Source organism: Dasypus novemcinctus, chromosome 4, assembly GCF_030445035.2.
Source record: "Dasypus novemcinctus isolate mDasNov1 chromosome 4, mDasNov1.1.hap2, whole genome shotgun sequence".
Classification (NCBI taxonomy): Eukaryota; Metazoa; Chordata; class Mammalia; order Cingulata; family Dasypodidae; genus Dasypus; species Dasypus novemcinctus.
The window spans coordinates 94,455,537-94,475,369 of record NC_080676.1 but is presented as its reverse complement, the minus strand read 5'-3'; the positions used below and the strand labels follow the sequence as shown (position 1 = coordinate 94,475,369).

General features: G+C 37.3%; 1 protein-coding gene across 14 annotated transcripts in view; it reads left to right on the top strand.

Moving 5' to 3' along the window:
- BBX (BBX high mobility group box domain containing) overlaps positions 1 to 19,833 on the top strand; it is a 282,876-nt gene that overhangs the window by 178,291 nt on the left and 84,752 nt on the right. For all 14 annotated transcript variants that reach the window (XM_004477500.5, XM_004477495.5, XM_058295903.2 and 11 more), the window contains 2 exons: positions 1,713 to 1,955; positions 16,083 to 16,278. In XM_004477500.5, the coding sequence (XP_004477557.1) occupies positions 1,713 to 1,955; positions 16,083 to 16,278 (439 nt within the window). The remainder of the gene's footprint in view (positions 1 to 1,712; positions 1,956 to 16,082; positions 16,279 to 19,833) is intronic.

The window sequence follows — 19,833 nt, the reverse complement described above, 5'->3', positions numbered from 1 at the left end:
ATCAAAAGTTAGTCTTTTCCAGAAGGGAAAATATAATTACTTCCTCAACCTGCATAATAGATTTTTTAATTCCTGATTTTGCCTTCTTAGCTCTTAGTCCGTTTCAGAATGTTAAATAGTTATCCCTTGGAAATGCAAATCACTGTTAATGATTGTATACATAATGAAAAAGATAAATCTGTAGTCTTTACCCCTATAGTAATCCCTAATGTATTTCTAAATCAGATAGCTATGACTTAAAGATTTTCTCTTACTATTTGTGTTTGAAAATAATTGATGATTAGTTAAATGCATTTACAATACTTATTTAAACTTAAAAGACCTAAATAATACCAAATTGGATTAAGCTAGTGATTTGTCCCAGAGTGTCTCTCTATAACAGTTGCTCAATAAACACTGTATAAAACAACCTTATTGCCTTATAGCCATGGATCTCAAAATATGGTGCTTAGGTCTTAGATCAGCAACATCAATGTCACCTGGGAACTTGTTAGAAATACAGATTTTCATGGCTCACTCTAGACCTACAGAAGCAGAAACTCTGGGGATGGGCCTGACATTCTGTGTTTTGACAGGGATTCTAATGGACAGTAAAATTTGAGAAATACTGCCCTACTGTGTATTACAGACTAATAACTAATCTGAACCTTTCTGATTTGAACTGTGAAAAAAAAAAGGAAATGGTTTTAATAAGCATTCTAAACTTCTCATATTGTATTGTTCACAGGAAACATCATAGAATCACATTTTAAATTTATATTTAACAATTCTAAAATGTTCTGAGATTCTGTGATCAGTGATGTGCTTTATGAAATTTAATCTGGCTGCCATGAGCAGGAAGTATTGTAGAGAAGATTAAAAGCAGGAAAACTAGGCCATAGGACAGAGTCCTGGAGCAGTGGCAACAGATGGGGTGGACAGAAACAAAGCTTTGCAGTCAGTCTTCAAGACCTTAGAGACTGACTAAATGAAATGATTAGGGAAAGGGAAAGGGAAGATACAGAACTGATTTTGAAGGTTTAAGCCTCGGTGAATTTATTTCTATCACTATAGCATATCCCTAGAGAAGAATGCATGATATTTACAAGTTTGGAGATTTCTCTATACTTATTTCAAATAATCCCATTAAATGGGTATTTTGTTTTTTACAGGAGGTAGCTTTCCTCCTGGCATGTGCAGAAACATTAACTAGTCTATATTGGCTTTTTAAACATTTTCATGTTATGAATTGTACCAAAGCCTTTTCTGAAGAAGAGACAGAACTAATATTTGTGTGTTTAATGTGGACATTGTTATGAATAGTGAGACCCATATGTCACAGAATAGGTTTATTCATTCACTCAAGAGTTAAGTACTAGTGTTTTACTAGACATGGAACTAGGCACTGTGATTATAAAGGTAACTAAGAGAGTTTTTGTCCTCAAAGAGCTTACTTTTTATTAAGGAAAAAAAACCCTAGAAATTTAAAAGACAGTGTCATATATGCTGTAATAGAGACATACACAGGTTGTTATAGAAACTGACCAGAAAGATACATCATAAATTAGTTACCCACCAATAGCTGTGGTTAGTGGTTTAAAAAACATAATTTTCCAATTTGTAAGTTGTTCAGTGGAGCTAAGATAAATGTGATATACAAACCAGGACTAATTATTGAAGCAGAATTGTCCAAGATGTGTTAAACATCTGGTTCTTGTTTTATTTGGCAATAGGTTCAGCTACTTGGGGCCGATGGCCTAGAGCAAGATGTTGGTGAGACCGAAGATGATGAATCACCAGAACAGCGAGCCCGGAGACCAATGAATGCGTTTCTCTTATTTTGCAAACGCCATCGCTCCATTGTTCGTCAGGAACACCCCAGGCTTGATAACCGAGGTGCTACCAAGATACTAGCTGATTGGTGGGCTGTTCTCGATCCAAAGGAAAAGCAGAAATACACAGACATGGCCAAGGAGGTAGGTTCCATTGATGAGGTGTTAAGGTGACTGCGAGGAACCAATCCCGTAACCTCTGGTCAAAAACTGTGGAGTACCTGCTGAATGTCTGGCAACACAAAAGTGAATTCCAAGGCAGGTATTAAGTGAAAACATAAGAGCCTTCTTTGTCCCTATTTCTGTATTTCAAGTCCACCTTGCAAATGCTGGTGGAGGTGCCAAGAGTGATTTATTACCAAGACGTTTTTTCTCATTGTGCAGTAGACCACTGAGTGTTGTAAAAGGGATTGCATTGGTTTAGTATGACTAGTAATTAACATCACTGCCCCTTTGCAGTTGCCCTCAGACAGTTACTAGGAAACTTTTTTTAAAGTTTGTCTGGAAACTCTGCTTCTGCTGTCAGAGAATGCCGTGGGTAAAGATGACCTGATCTTAGGTTATTCTGATTGTGTCATGGGAAAGAGGGTTGGATGCTAAATAGTTTTGTTAGCATGTATAAGTCAATCTAGTTCTCAGCTTATTTAATTTTTTTTAAGTTAGTAGAATGAAGAAATTGGACAAGAATTTGTATCTCTTCCAGCTCTAGCATTTTTGATTTGTAGTAAGTATAATTATCAAGAGATATGCTTTGACTTGTTTGTGTTTGGTAGCTAGTACAGCATGAATATTTAAAACCAATAGATGAACGAATGGCAGTGGAACAGGATGTACTGGGTTGTGTACCTGCATGTAAACACTGTGTAGGAAGTAGTTGGTGAGACACATTCCATGCAGGGAGTATAATCAGGAAAATGGGACATTAATCAATTCAAAACAAAGGAGTTATTAAATTTCTTCCAACGGTGTATACTGGTTTTGTTTCTAAATTAATCTGGAATTAATGTGAGATTATTGTACATTTAAGTGAGTGTATTATATAATGGATTTATCCCCAAGTAAGGGAAAAGAAAAAGGAATATCATTGTGTTTAAACTTGAAGAAAATAGTTCTAACATTATTTCTCCAGTATTACAATTTATGAAAAGTCTCTCTTAATTCATGAAAACTCCTGCTACCCAAACATTTGGCTAATTTCTGTGAAAAAAAAAATGAACCTGCAGGGGACAAAATACTGAGTTTCAATTGACACATTTTAAATAGACATGTCAGTATGCAGAAAAATAATGCTTTCAGTTGCTGTTGTTTTATTGAGTTGTGTAACAAGCTAACATGAAACAAAAATTTATTAAATATTAAGGGAAATTTGAGTTCAGAGTAAATTATTATCATAGTTATATAATTAATGGTCATTGTATTAGTCAGGGTTCTCTAGGGCAACAGAATCAACAAGAGATACCTGTCTGTAGTACACCATTCTATAAGAATCTCTCACGCAGCCGTGAAGATGCACAAGTCCAGGTTTTGCAGGCAGGCTGCAACCAGGGGCTGCAGTGAAAGTCCAGTGAAGATTCTTGATGAGTTCTGGGCGATGCTGGCTGTCTAAAGATGAGCTGGGAAATTATCTCCCAATGCTGGAATCACTTCCCCTTTTAAGGCATTCAACTGATGGGGTTAAGTGCCACTCGTTTTGCTGATGGCAATATCCCTGATTGATGTAATTATAACCAGTATCTATGATTTACCACTGCAGTAAAGTCAATGGTGACTAAAGTCCATAAATGCCCTTGTATTACAGTTAGCCCAGTGCTTGCTTGACCAAACAATTGGGCATACAATTACCTGGCCGAGTTGACACAATACCTAACCATCACAGTCATCTATTCAGGAGTTGACTATTGTTAAAGACAGAAAGGATTTAACTAGATGCTAAGGCATCTGGAAGATTTAAAATAATTTTCAGTAACCTACATAATTTTAAATGTTTCAGTAGATTACTACTAGCATAGAAATAATTAACAGTAGAACTTTCCCATTAAATAGCCTTATATCTTTTAATAGTCATGCTTATATAGTAAAATAAACAATTATCTAAACTTAATAGGGAACTACATTAACTACCTGTAATTAAACACTTGAGTTTGTTTTTGGATTGTTATTTTTGGATAGCATGCAGCCTGTCCCAAGCATACTGCTTGCCTTTTCTTAAATATTGTTAATTAATATACCAGTGGGTGGCTGCTTTTAAGAGGAGTAAGTAATATTTTCATATAGGAAAACCCTTACTAATTGCTTAATTAGGTTCACAATTTTTGCCATTGTGTGGTGCTTTAATGAAATCTGTTAGGTGGTCCCCTGCAGTCTGCTAAAAGTGGAGATCATAACTGGATATTTCACTTCAAAACTGGCCTTGTTTAGTTACTCTTATGATATGTTGCCTCATTTCTAGTGCAAGTTGTAGAATATTCAGCTGCTTTCAAAATTTTTATATAGTTGGTTGTTAGTTGTGATACTTGTTTCTTTTTATTTACTAGATGATTCTAAATACATTAATCTGCAGATACTTGGGCTGGTGGTTTGTGTGATGATATTGCAGCCTTAATGGGGATGTCAGCTCAGTGAAGAAATACTTAGGTGGCTTCAATGTACCAGGTTTTGTGGTGAGTGTTAGTGACACAGTGCCAGCCATAAATATGGTCTCCTTTCCTCAAGGCATTCCTAGACAGTCATTTTTAAAACTGTTTTAGATGTACAACTTTTAAATGTTTAAATCCCACATTTAGAATGTTCTTTATTAGGCACAGGCCATGTTCTCTCAGCATAGTGTGCTTGTGAATGTGAATGCTTACATATGCACCAGTGTCTATCCTGCCATTATCAGTTAAGTGGAAAATATTTATGTTTTTATATAAGGATAAAGAATGAAGCATATTTTAAAAACAGGAGGTATGTGTGAAGATTGAGAGTAATTATTTTTATAAGTATTTTTTTTCTTTGCTACTTGTCAGTTCCTGAAATTTCCTCTGACCTTTGCTCCTGATTATTTTATAGTTGTACAAATGGAGAGATGAAATACCCATTCTATTCTAGGGTTTGTTTTCATTTTCTTGAATTGTTGCCCAGTACTGATTTGTATTTTTTTGAGGAACAAAAAAGCTTGAATGAGGGTTTCGTCTTTTTCCCTGATGAAATTTGAATCTCATTAGAGCAATAATTAGGTATAAGTAATTTAAAAATATTAATTTAAGGATAGAAATTATTAAATTGGCAGTGTGCGTTGATGGTACAACATAGTGATGTTCATAGGTTCTATTTTGAATGTGTGCTGCCTGTTAAGCACAGAAGCAAGCTTCTTTTAACATCTTTATGTCCTTTTATAAATATAGGAATACAAGTCTCAGCATTTCTCCCTAGGATATTGCTGGAACCTTCCACTTTGTCACTTAAACTAATGATCATAATTAATTGACGGTCATCCAGAGGATCACGCATCTTGACCTTCAACTAGGACAGAGTCAGTACAAAGAGGAAAGGGAGGATCTGTAAAGCTGACAGTTTTGAATGACCTTTATAATACAGGCTTTTCTGAGGGTCAGCAGCATGAGGCAGAAAACATTGATTGATTTGTTCTGTGCTTGGTGTCTTAAATAAACACAAATGTAATAAAATCACTTATCCCCATTTTCCAGGCCTCTGAGGTTTTAAGAAGTTAGTATTTTGACCAGTTATGCATTTAGTGAGTGGTGGAGCTGGAATTCTCTTGCCTGTTTGACTCGTGCTCTTTAACGTATCATCGTGCTACCCACTTGACTGAGAGATAACTAAAGTTGGGTATGGAAAGAATAGTAACATTAAAATGTCATGGATCTTACAGGTAAAATCTTCTTGTGCTGGTATGGAGGTATCCCAGGAAAGAGTTTCTAAAGTAGTTAGTTGTTTTGTTTTTTAAACATTTTGTAAGTTCCATTTATTGAATGCCACATGCTAAATGCTTTACCTGTCCTGTCTCACAGAATGGAAATGCTCAAAAGGCCCTATGAGGTGGGTATTGGTATTAACTCACTTTACAGACAAGGAGACTATAGGTCAGAGTGCTAAACTGACTTGTCCAGATTCCCAAAACTAGGATGTAGCAGATCTGGTGTTTGTACTTAAGTCTGTCTGACTCTAGAATCCAAGCTCTATTCCCCTGCCACAAAGGAGTGTGCTTGTCTGGCTGATGATGCGGCTAGAAAAAGACTTGAATAAAAGGGGGAAATGATAAAAACAAATGAGTTTATATGGCTAAGAGACTTCAAAATGTGTTGGGAGTTCATCAGAGGGGTCACACTTAAGCACATCTGAGCAGGATCTCAGAGACAGACACTATCCCAGGTAATGTGCTCCTGAGGGCACGGGGACACCCGGGTCCTATGGTCATGGCATATGGCTCTGGAGTTTAGTGCCTTGCTGGTGGGCCCTACACTGGAATTTGTGCTCCTGAATGTGAGGGAGTTTGACTCAGATGGGACTTCTCTATATATGCCTCTTCTGTCCCTTTTATTGAATTTTGGTTGGTACTGAGTTTGGTGGCACAGGAGTTGGTGTATGTCCAAGAGACTTGAATCTCTGGGTGTCCATGTGCCAGCTAGGCCCTGAGCCTCAGCAGTGTTGCAGCACCTACTCTCCAGTTTGTTGGACTTACCGGGGCCAGTTGACAGGTGAGGGTGGACAACCACCACACCAAGGAACCAAGAGAGTCTACAGCTGTGGGCACAAGAGTCCCATGCACCAGCAGTGTGGAAATCAAAACCGTCTCTCAATTGAGAGGTGGAGTAAACATTGCCATCCCAGGGTCCTCAGGATGGAGGAATAAAATATGGATTAGAGTGGACTTACTGGTACTCTACTGTAGAATTATTGTGACTCTTGCTATGGAAGAAATATCATTAATGGAGAGACAGTGGCCATGGGAGTTGCTGAAGGCAGGGAGAGGGAAAAAGGTGTGATGTGGGGGCATTTTCGGGACTTGGAGTTGTCCTCAATGATATTGCAGGGACAGATGCAGGACATTTTATATCCTGCCATAACCCACTGAGTGGACTGGGAGAGAGTGCAAACTATAATGTAAACTATAATCCATGCTGTGTAGCTGTGCTCCAAAATGTATTCATCAAATGCAATGGATGTACCACACTAATGAAAGAGGTTGTTGATGTGGGAAAAGTGGGAGATGTGGGAAATGGGGCATATGGGAACCTCCTATATTTTTTAATGTAACATTGTGTGTGACCTATATATATATATTAAAAATAAACATATATATATTAAAAAAAAAAACAACAGGAAGAAGTGTGCTTGTGGTCCATTCCCACCTGATCCCCTGTGTTGGTGTCTGTGGTTTCTCTGCTGGATTGGTGGCATCCCCAGCTCTACTCCAGAGCACAGCACACATACTCCAACTGCTCTACATGCACAGTGTTTGATCTAAGAGTCTGAGACTAGGATTCAGCCAGGCACAATCAAGGGGTACCTACTTGGCTTTACTTCTCCTCTGGGCTCTGAGAAATGGACTACAGTGAGTGTCAGTAGCATCCATCCCCCCGCCCCCACCCTGGGGTCCTGGAGAAGTTGGAGGCTGGCTAGGCCTGAAAGGGTAGGAGAGGACTTGTAATGCCTAGACAAGGATAAGAGCAGATACGGGAAAATGAGTAAAATTTTAGAAACCACAAAGTTTATCTAAAGCCTAAGGTATGTTTAGGGAAGTACCTGGAAATGCTGTTATAAGGTAAAAGGGACCAGACTTGGCTCAATGGATAGAGTGTCCGCCTACCACATGAGAGGTCCACGGTTCAAACCCCAGGCCTCCTTGACCCGTATGGAGCTGGCCCACATGCAGTGCTGATGCGTGCAAGGAGTGCCGTGCCATGCAGGGGTGTCCCCCGCATAAGGGGAGCCCCATGTGCAAGGAGTGCGCCCTGTAAGGAGAACCACCCAGCCAAAGAAAGTTCAGCCTGCCCAGGAGTGGCAACTGCACACACAAGAGAGCTGATGCAGCAAGATAATGCAACAAAAAGAGAAAGATTCCTGGTGCCACTGACAAAAATAGAAGCGGACACAGAAGAACGCACAGCAAATGGACACAGAGAACAGACAACTGGGGCAAGGCAGGGGGGATGGAAAGAGGAGAAAAATAAAATAAAAATAAATAAAAAGTTTGGAGATTTCACTTTAAAAACTAGGAAAAAAGCATCCAGTTGTTTAAAATTATAATAATAAGGTAAATAAGGCAAAATCATGTGAGACCTGAAGAGCCTGGAGGTTCCATTGTATGCCAGCAAAACAGTTATGGCATCAAATGCAAAGAAATGTAATTCAGTGGTGTTTTTGTAAGCCATAAAGCCCTTTATAAATGTTGGTGTCAAAACTCCATGTAGATTTTAGTGATTAGTGTTTGCCCTATATTTCTTAAGATAAAATTTATCTGTTTTTTTTAATAGAAAGATTTCATTTATTTATTCCCCTCTCCCCCCTTTGTGGCTTGCTTGCTGCCTGCTCTCTGTCCATTTGCTGCACGTTCTTCTTTGTCTGCTTGTCTCCTTTTTGTTGCGTCATCTTACTGCGTCAGCTCTCCACGGGCATGTGCCAGCTTGCTTTCACAAGGAGGCCCTGGGATGCGAACCCAGGGCCTCCCATATGGTAGATAGGAGCCCAAATGATTGAGCCACAGCCTCTTCCCAAAATTAATCTGTTTTGATTATTTGTAACTGGGATAATTTTTGTTAAAGTCCTTTTCTTCCCTTTTGGTCTTACCAGAAATGGATTCTTCTTCCAAAAGAATCTCATTTTCTCATATATGGTAACTCTGGAAAATTATGTGAACTGTTAACATGCATTGCTTCACAGAATTTGTATTCTTGAAAGCACTTTGCAGACAGTTAAACCAGAGTGACTCCTCATTTATCCAATATCCTTGAGAAATAGATATTACATGTAAGTGATTTCCAGTTCGATGAAACTTTGCTGTTCATTTGAACCTTTTTAGTTTTATATATTTATGAGAAATTTCATTTAAAAATTTGTTGATATACTTCCTTACTTTCTTAAAATCAAAACATTTGAACAATTCTTTTGAAAACCCTGAGCCATTATTTCCAAGCAAGAATTTTAGAATCTGTAATTTGGTGGAGTCTTTGTAAACAATTGAGATGTTTGAATTTTTGACTGTACATAAAAATGTTTCTCAATCTTCTTGTTCTTTTGCATTTCTTTGCTTTGATTTTCCATCATTAATTCTTTTGGTTTTTTTTTCCTTTTATTTTTTTTTTAATTCATTTTTTGAAAAAATATTACATTCAAAAAATATGAGGTCCCATTCAACCCCACTGCCCCCACCCCCCACTCCTCCCACAGCAACACTCTCTCCCGTCATCATGACACATCCATTGCACCTGGTAAGTACATCTCTGGGCATCGCTGCACCCCATAGTTAATGGTCCACATCATAGCTCACACTCTCCCACGTTCCATCTGGTGGGCCCTGGGGGGATCTACAGTGTCCCGTAGTTGTCCATGAAGCACCACCCAGGACAACTCCAAGTCCCGAAAACGCCTCCCCATCTCATCTCTTCCTCCCATTCCCTGCACCCAGCAGCCACCATGGCCACCCTTCCCACACCAATGCCACATTTTCTCTGTGGACATTGGATTGGTTGTGTCCATTGCACATCTATGTCAAGTGGGGGCTTAGATTCCACATGGATACTGGATGCAATCCTCCTGCTTTCAGTTGTAGGCACTCTAGGCTCCATGGTGTGGTGGTTGACCTTCTTCAACTCCATGTTAGCTGAGTGGAGTAAGTCCAATAAATCAGAGGGTAGGAGCTGAAGTCTGTTGAGGCTCAGGGCCTAGCTATCATATTGTCAGTCCAGAGATTCAAATCCCCTAAATATATCTTAAACCCCAATACCAACTACAATTCCAGTAAAGTAGCATGAAAGTCTTGTGAAAAGAGATTCCATCTGAGTCCAGTTCCATCTGTTAATTCTTTTGGATCCTCCCTCAGCTGTCAGTTGGCATTTCTCACTGTCAGCCACTATTGGCTGTCTCTAATCAGATGACTTATTTTATATGGGGTTATCTGGTTAACTCCCTGCTCTTGGGAATGTAGGTTGTAAAGCCTTAGATATGGGGTCTGTGTTCCACAATATTTCTTGTTTCTGAGACCTCCTCCATTCCTGTCTTCCAGATAACAAGACTTAACCTTAAGTATTCAGATGTTTGTTTTGAAAATGGTTGACTTTTGCTTTTTAGTATCTAGGTTGCTTTCATAAACATTTAACTCATTTAATCCTCAGAATAATCCCACAAGGTAGATACTATTTTCCAGACACTAAAGATAAGGATACTGTGGCCCAGAAAAGTTACATGACTTACGGAAGCAGGCAAAGTTAGTAGTAGTAGAGCTTGAATTCTCATACTCAGACTTCTCCCTTCTCAGACCTTTCTGAGTTTCTACATTCGTGAAACCACAATCAAACCTTGCCCACACAGTGCCCAGTTAGCATGCAAATGAAGAAATGCACATACAAGCATTATGCAATGTATAAAACACATGTTCTTTCATTATTCTTGATGAGACTTTTGAGTTTGTTTCTATTTGATAATTCTCTGTGATCATTTGCTATTATTAATAGAAACTTAACACAGCGAAGGGTTACTAAAATGGAAATTTAGTCTTTGAAACAGAGTCAACAGAATTAAATATATATACTTTATGCAACTTTGCAGATACTATCCAATGTGATTACTATCCCCTAATAAAATAGATATTGCTTGATAAGAGAAATATCAGCCAATTTGCTAGTTAGTAAAATACTAGCAATTAAGTATTCAAATCAAAAAAATTATATAGACTTTATGAAGATCCCATAGCTAATGAGTGACAAATCAAGAATTTAAACTGAGTCTGTGATTGTCTCTCAAAACTAGTTTTGATATTTGGTTTCAGATACTATTTTTAGATTGACTGAGAGACTCGGTACTTAAAGAACAGATAAGATGTTACTACAGTATATCCTGATTACTTTGGAATTTGTCATCATTCAAAAGGATGCGTGTAAAAGTTAATCTTTGTGCCATTTGTAAAATGTGCATATGCTGTAAACTATTTTGTAAATAGAAAGCTTAAAATAATTTAAGGAAATTTTAAAACATAAGTGCCTATATATTTTTTAAAGAAATCTTAAACATTGTACAATTCAAATTAGTTAACTCATGAATTATACGTCTTTCTTATTTATTAATACATATTCAGAAAGAGCCTTTACTATGTAATGTTTTCTCATCCAGATCCCTATCTACTTTTAAAAATGTAACTAAATTAAATTTTTATGGAAATTCTGAAATTTTAGATTTTTTATTAGTTCAAATTGATTAAACTGACTTTTCTCTTATTTGCTCAAATTAAGGAATGAAAAATTATTTTTCTTTTTATATTTTGTATATGAAAGTGACAAACTACTGTTGCCTCAATAATCTTCAGCCTTTACAGTCAAACTGAGTAGCCATATTTGTTACACATTTCCTTGCATTCAATTTTTTTTATTTTTTATTTTTCACAATAGAACAGCTGACCAGTTCTCTCATTGTTTACTCAAGCTGCTTAATCTGGTGTGCTTTTTCTATTGGAGTGGCTCTGTAAAAAGCATTTATCAGGAATGTTTTGCAGTTTATTATATATACTTAAGGTATTTTTGTTCTGTTAAACAATAAACTTAATTACTGTTTCATCACATAAAACAGTCTAAATAATTTTCTTCTTATTAAAACATCTAGCAAGAATGAATCTGGGCAGATCATGCCTTTGAGCCTTCTTATCTAAAAGGTAATTTAAATTATTATTAAGGGAAGTTCCTAGAACTAAGGAAGTATAGACTAGTGCCATTTCTCAAATATCGTCCTCTTGTATAATGTGACTTCTGTCGATGGGTAGAGGTACAGCTATGTCAGAATTTATTGTGCTAGGGGTTTACTTAGCCTCCTTAGGGACATACTGGTTGTAAAGTATATGTCTTATATCTCTTTGTGAAAATCAGATAATTTCCTGTGAAAATAATATCCCTCCTCCACAGTTCTGGTAGATTATATTTCAATTTGTTATTTCACATATTTGCAACAGAGTCAGCTGACTTTATTTGTATAGATCCATTTGTATAGGTCCATTATTATTGGGTTTCACTAAGGTTGCCTTAGAGTTCTCTTCTACTCTGCTAAAAAGATCTAGACTGTAATAATAGCTAGAAATATTTTGGACTTGCAGATAGTACTTTTCTCCTCGTCCCCAAACTTTCTTCCTCCCCCCAAAACAGTTGAACATGTAGCAAGATTATGTATCATTCTATTAATATTAGGGTGCTTTTTTAGATCAAATTTTTATTTTTGTAAATGATCTTGGGAAAGTATTTAATGGAAAGACTCATCTTAAATAAGATTAACATAATAGAGGATTGTCTGTTCTTATATAATAATGCCATTGGTCAAGTATGAAGTAGGCAAAATACTGCGACTAAGGGTATGTATTTAAAGCTCTTACAGAATAACAGCAGTTTATTATTGTTGCTAATGTGGTGGCAGGGGTTGAGAGAAGGGAGCTAACATTTACCGAGCACATTGTAACTTCAGGGACTGTTGTGGGAAACTGGTTTACCTGTTTCTTATTGTAAATGTTACAAAATGTAACAGTCGTTAGATGGTGCAGTTGTTCCTGTTATTGTAAATGATGTTGCAGTTCAGATACCAAAATAGCTGCTTGGTAGTTTCCCAATAAATGTGATGGGAAAACTAGGGTTGAGGCTCTAGTTCCAGAAGCTGTGAGTCCCCTGATCCCAGGTTTGTCTCCCCTCTTGGGTTTCTACCTTTTCTTCTGCGTTGCCATCCCTTTGAGCCAACCTATTGTGAGCTGAATGCAGCAAGGGACTGTTTCTGTAACGGATAGGTTTTACTTCTATTATCTAATCATCGAGAAAATTTGCAAAAGGAGATTGGAAGCCATGAGAAGGTGAATTTTTATTTTAATGGAAAATTTTTGAAATTCAGTATTTTATCAAGAGCTTAGTTACCTATGAGAGAGAGACTATCATCGAAACCTTGGGGCCTCCACCTTGAATCTGCATGTTGGGGCCTAGCTCTTTGGCCCTTCCAATCTTGTGATGATGTTGCCCACATCTTTGAGGTGAATACTAATAGTTTCACTTATCCATATGCCTCAGACTATATAAAATGTCTTCTTGTATTTTCTTCCTATCCAACCTCCTCTGTAAACCTTTCTCTAATAACTTCATCACTGCAAATAATTATGCCTTTCTATTGTTTCTTGTAACTGAATCAGAGTAATTATTGATGAGGTGCCCATGTACTCTCTGTGTGTTTTTTGTCTCTGTTTCTGGTGTCTCCATCTAAGCACATTCTTAAGGACAAGAACTGAATGTTATTCTTTTTTCAGTCTCCCACATTCTTAGCCCTTATACACAGAGAAGGTGATTGAATTAATGAATGTTGTCTCGTGTTAAACACTTAGAATCATGGTCAAGAGTCTGCAATGTTTGATATTATGATACAGTTACCGAGTGTTGACTCATCACAGTGAATTCTCAGTTGTGATTTTCTAGGTAACCCCACATGCACCAGGCCTTCCTTTTGTCCTTTGTTCTTCAACCTTTTTATTAGCTGCCTCTCTTGCAGACCATTTGCAAACCCATTTTTCATGCCTGAGCCAGGAGAGGCTTATGGACTATACATGAAAGGAATAACATGTTCGTGTGACTAATTGTGGATTGTAAGCAATATGAAAGCAGGGACTCTGTCTAAATCGTGTTCTTTTCTACCCCCACCCAGTGTCCAACCAGTGCCTATCAAATCATAGATGCTCACAAAGTAAGCAATGTAGGGATGGCATGGAATATGTGCAAGAGAACTGGGTGTGATACAGTGGTGTTCTCTGCTTTATGTTATCTTCAGCACACTCTATCAGATGTTATTTAAGCTGGCCTCTAGTGGTATCATCAGTCTTTTAAAAATAGTTGATATTGGCAATAATTTATTCTTAAGGATCATTTCCACTACACTGATTTTCACCAAAGTAAATTATTAAATGACTCTTAGCAAATGATGTGACATCTTACTGTGAAAGAGCTTATCCAGTGGCTCAACCTGGCAGGGGGTAGAAGGGGCACCTGACAAACAGGAGAAATCTGAGTGCTAGTGACATCTATCTAGCATCTAAACTATGACTTTCTTACAAATTTTAAATTGCCAAAAAAAATGGAGTAAGAGATAATTTCACTTGTCATGGCAAATATGTTAATCAATTTGTTTGAAAGTCTTTTGTCACTTTATGGAGTGGTGACCTTTATCCAGATGATTGTTCATCTGACAAACCCAGCTCATGTGCCTTTTACTGGAACACAGTAATGATGCATGTGTCTGCTACTTCCATTTTCACTTCATCCTACCATTTGTCACTTTCCACTTCCAGACAGCGAGCACAGCTATTTGTCTACCTCTCCTTAATATGTAAATCCCCCGAGCACATGAATGCATTGAAGTATGCTATCTCATATCACATTTGATACCTCCTAGTACATTCTACTCTGCATAGTAAATTCTGGTTTGATTCTGGCCTTGCATCACATTTTAATTATTTTGTAAGTAAAGTGGGACTCTATCTTAGGATTTTTGTGTTTACCTTGCTTCTGCATGCACACATGTATCAATAGGCAGATTTATAGGTTATAACTTAACTCAAATTTTCTGAAAAAAATATTTTTTAAGATAACTTTGGGATAATTCTGCATCTTTGTTACTGTTACATTATATTATTTACATTAAGTTTTTATCTATATGATTTAAAGTGAAATGGCAAAAAGCCTATTAGTTGGATTATATATACTTTATTTACACCAAGGATAAAGGAACCTTTTTTTTTTCCTGCTGATTTTTTTAAAAAGCCATTTGGAACTTAAACTAAATTAATTTCACACATGGAATGACCGTTTTAAAAAACAAGCTATGGGATTGAAATAATCCTACTAATTTAATTAGTACCCAGCAGTAATAACATATAAGAGTTGAAAAATACATGGAAATAAATTTTTATCCGGTAACTTTTGATAATACATAGTGAATAGTAATAAATATATTTAATGTTGTTGATACAAAAGAGAAAAGAGGTAGCAGACTTGAGAAGAAAAGGTAATAGGAGAAAGGAAGTTAAATTGTCAAGTGAAGATTGAAACCTGAAAATAAGGAGGAAGTATGTGGTAAATTACTTGTGTCATCACAGCTCATAGCTCCCGGAGCACATTTGTATATGTGATCCGTCATGTCTGCTCATTATGAAACTCTGGGTGTTGGTGCATCCTGTTACACATTATAGACAGATTTGAGGCTGAGAGAGGTTTTAATGGCCTTAGCTAACTAAAAGAGTAGTTGTGTTTTGAACCAAAGGCATCAGACTCTGCATCCAGTGTTCTTTCCTATGTAAATCTATATATTTAACTGAAAAAGTTATGTGCCATATTGGCCTACTTTGTTCTCCTTCTCCCATACTCGATCTTTGCTTCTTTATCCCATAACTGAGCACATTGCTATGTTAAGTTCACCTGCATTTATCTTACTAGTACATCAAATAGATAGTTTTTTTGTTTTTTTTTTTTTTAACCATACTTTATTAAATTAACCAGTGGGCAGAATCTGATTACTAGCCCTGGTTTTGGCTTGCCTTAGCCCTACACAAAGTAAAGAAGGGAGAGTAAGGTTTATTTGAAGCCTACTTTAAATAGATGCCATCTTCAGTGTTTACAATAACCCTATAGCATTGGTGGTATTATTTTCAGGTTATGGAAGCTGAGGCCCAGAGAGGTTTTGATCTGTATCCTTGGTCACTATAACCCTATGTGGAAGTGCTGGGGTTTAAACCTTGGTTTTTCTGTCTTCAAAGGCCTTGCTCTTTACATTACAAGACAACTCCCTATCCCCACCAAGGTCACACAGCTTTCTGGATAATTAAAATAATCGAGGGTTAAAAGAAAGAAAACCTCCCACATGTGTACGTTGATCCCACAAGTGGATTCTCTAATAGAGAACAACATGTCCTGACTCCAGAGCCCTGTGCTGAGATTGCCATTCTTCTATGAGGAAAGCTGCAGAAGACACTTTTAGTGTTGGATGAGGGTATTAGAACTTTTCAATCTATGTATTAATTAAAATCTGTTATCTTTTCTTAATTTATAGTATAAAGATGCATTTATGAAAGCAAATCCTGGCTATAAATGGTGTCCTGCAACAAACAAGCCTGTGAAATCCCCAACACCCACTGTCAATCCACGAAAGAAACTATGGGCCTTCCCATCTGACTCTTCAAGAGACTTGCCAAGCCCCAAGAAAGCAAAGACTGAAGAAATGCCTCAGCTTAACTTTGGAATGGCTGGTGAGTTGTGACACTTTTATCTCTTCTTTAAGGACAGAGCAATATATTTAGTCAGTATTTTCCAATACATTGTACAGAAAGAGAGAGAGAGAGGAACAAAATTTATGACCAATATGACAGTGACAGATACCATATCTTAGAGTTTTGGCACATAGTATGCATAGAATATATATATAATTAAAAGAGGTATAGATCAACTGATAGGATCATTATAAATATATATGAATTCCTGACATTGACAATATGAAAAAGTGGATAATACTGTGGAGTCATTCTATAGACTGTCAGGACCAGGGAATTTTATAATCTAACAAAATTGTTTACACATGCACATTTATTAAGCTCTCTCAGTAAGCACCTAAGTTACCATGGGTGTTTAAAAAGCCACAATTTTGTGGATCATCTTGAGTATCTGAAACATTGAGGCAGAAGTATGAACAACTCCCATCAAAAATCTGAGATACATTCAACAGCTGTGTTTTAAGGGAATTCCACTTCTCCTCACACCCATCCTGCTGCTTCCTCCCACTCCCATTCCTGTACTTTGCCAGGCCAATCTGAAATTCCAGATGGTCCCATTTGTAATGGAATCTTTAATACTCTTTGGATAGTAAGGAATGCCAGAGCATTTACTACCAAGAAAAAAGTATGTGTTCACCCTGCAAATGGCTTTATAGTTCCTGGCTGTTGTAATGCAATACTCAAAAGAGGGTGAACTTAAATAGAGGTAGGGCTGGGTGGAAACACTGAAGTTGATGTTAAGATAAAGGGTTTCTGTTTTATTACGTATAAATATTCTACAAAATTAGAGTACCAGACCATATGTATACAATACGATAAGCTTAGAAACATAAGTTGAGCATCATTTTGATAAAAGATAATTTGTTCTAGCCAGTAAACAGTAGTTCAGTGCATGATGCATAGTTTAGCAAAAGTATGTGGTGGAATCCTATATAAGTTCTAAGAAATGGTATTAGCATAATGGCAGTGTTCTGGTGAAACAAAGTCTTCAGATGGGGAAGCGAATTTGGCTCAACTGATAGAGCATCCACCTACCACATGGGAGGTCCAGGGTTCAAACCCAGAGCCTCCTAACCTGTGTGGTGAGCTGGCCCACATGCAGTGCTAAGGCACACAAGGAGTGCTGTGCCACACAGGGGTGTCCCCTGCGTAGAGGAGCCCCACACGCAAGGAGTGCACCCCCACAAGGAGAGCCGCCCTGCACGAAGGAAGTGCAGCCTGCCCAGGAGTGGCACCATACACACGGAGATCTGACGCAGCAAGATGACACAACAAAAAGAGACACAGATTCCCAGTGTCGCTGACAAGAATACAAGCAGACACAGAAGAACACACAGTGGATGGACACAGAGTGGACAATGGAGGGTGGGGGGGAGGGGAGAGAAATTTTTAAAAAATAAAATAAAAAACTTAAAAAAGTCTTCTGATGATTGTGGTGTAGCTGTCTGTAGTATAATTCTAGGTGAGCTCTCAAAGTGATGCTCCTGCATAAACCCTGAAGAATTAAACCATAGCAATCTGTTCCCTTAGTTTAGCTATCACTTTCTACAATTTTTTTTCAACTTACTTGCTGCTAAGTAATCTTGGTCAGTTCTCTGAACTTCCTCTTATTGTATCAGTTGGAATATTTCATTACACAGTTTATTATCAAGACAAAAAAAGGGTACATGGATGTTTGGCTTCTAATTGAATTCCTTTGATCATCACTTGACAGTCATTGCTTTTTCTTCTAATTTTAAATTTAGATCAATCTATGTTGGTGTTTTTGCATACAGCTACTCTTTTTTTTTTCTTTAAAGATTTATTTGTTTTTTATTTGTTTCTTTCCACTTCCCTCCTCCCCCCGCCCCAGTTGTCTGCTCTCTGCATCCATTCCCTGTGTGTTCTTCTGTGATCACTACTATTCTTATCAGTGGCACTGGGAATCTGTGTTTCTTTTTGTTGCGTCATCTTGTTGTGTCAGCTCTCCACGTGTGCGGCGCCATTCCTGGGCAGGCTGCACTTACATGCTGGGTGGCTCTCCTTTCGGGGCGCACTCCTTGGCACGGCACTCCTTGTGCGCCTCAGCACTGCACATGGGCCAGCTCCACACAGGTCAAGGAGGCCCAGGATTTGAACTGCGGACCTCCCATGTGGTAGGTGGACACCCTATCCATTGGGCCATGTCCGCTTCCCTACAGCTACTCTTTATGGACCAAATATTAACTGTAGGTGAAAGGCAGAATGCTATAAAAGATACATTTATATCTATTGATTCTTACAGTGTTATAATCAGCCTTTTACCTAAAAATTGAAAGTGGGACCGACCTTGATTTCAGCCAACATATTTACAAGTTTGCTTTTTAAAACAGTATACTTTAAAACAAAATAACAGGAATAAAGGAAAACCCTAACTTGCCTTTATATAATTATATAATAACCTGAGTCTCAGTAGGTAATCAGACTCCTTGTTAAACTGGTAATAGTTGAAAACATCAGTCTGATATTTTCACTTACATCCCTTTTCAACAAGATGGAAACGAATTAAGTAATTTGCCTTTAAACATGGGCTTTAGCTGTTTGAATCTAGGGTATATTCAGTTTAAGTTTTTCCTAAGCATGAAATCTTTTGTTTATGATTTTTTTTACTCAGGGTCCTTGTCACATGACATGACATGAAATGAAATGTATGATTTCCAAATGGTAAAGCTGTGTAGAATTTAATTTGTTACAATCCCTGTCTGAAAGAAAAGTAGGCTATCTATATAAATACAGTTTTGCTATTTCTAAATAACATTATAGATGTGTAAATTAATACAAAGGATGTTGGTAATTTCCTGGTCTATGTCTCTTACAAAGTCACACACTATATATAACAAATAAGTTATGATGTAAACATGTTCCTATTTTACTCTGCAATTTGAGCAAACACATTTTTGTCTTTATTAGAAAGCAAGCATCCAATCCTCCTGATCTTTAGGGTAACAGACTCAAAAGTATTTAACTGTCAAAGAACTAAATTAAACATTTACTTTCTACTAAATTCATTTTCCCATCCTGATTTTTATTGTTTTAAATAGTTGTAAGTATCTATGTTAATAGCCAAGGCAGCTCTTAGAGTAATGACTTAACACTTAACTAAGGATGGAATCTTAAACAAATGAAAAAGAACTTTATCAAATCAACCAATGCCAGTACCTGTGTTTTGTGTATGTCTTCCTATATGACCCCCTTCCAACACTGAGCTTTTTCTTGACCACCTGACCATTTGGCAACATGCTTTCCCTCTAATAACCTCTTCCTCCTCCTTTTTTTAAATACTTAAGATTTTTCTCCAACTTATTTTTAACTTGACTGAATATAAGATGTGATTGGAGCTGCTTCATGAGTTCTCAAGACAGGTCATGTAACAAAGACATATTTAAGGTCATACTCTTAGCCAAAAAAATAAAAAAGAAACAATGAATTGCCTTTGTGCAACCTTAGGACAAATCTGCATTTTCAACTGTAGAGTGATTCCTAAAATTAAATAGTGTTCTTTGAGGACCTGTAGGC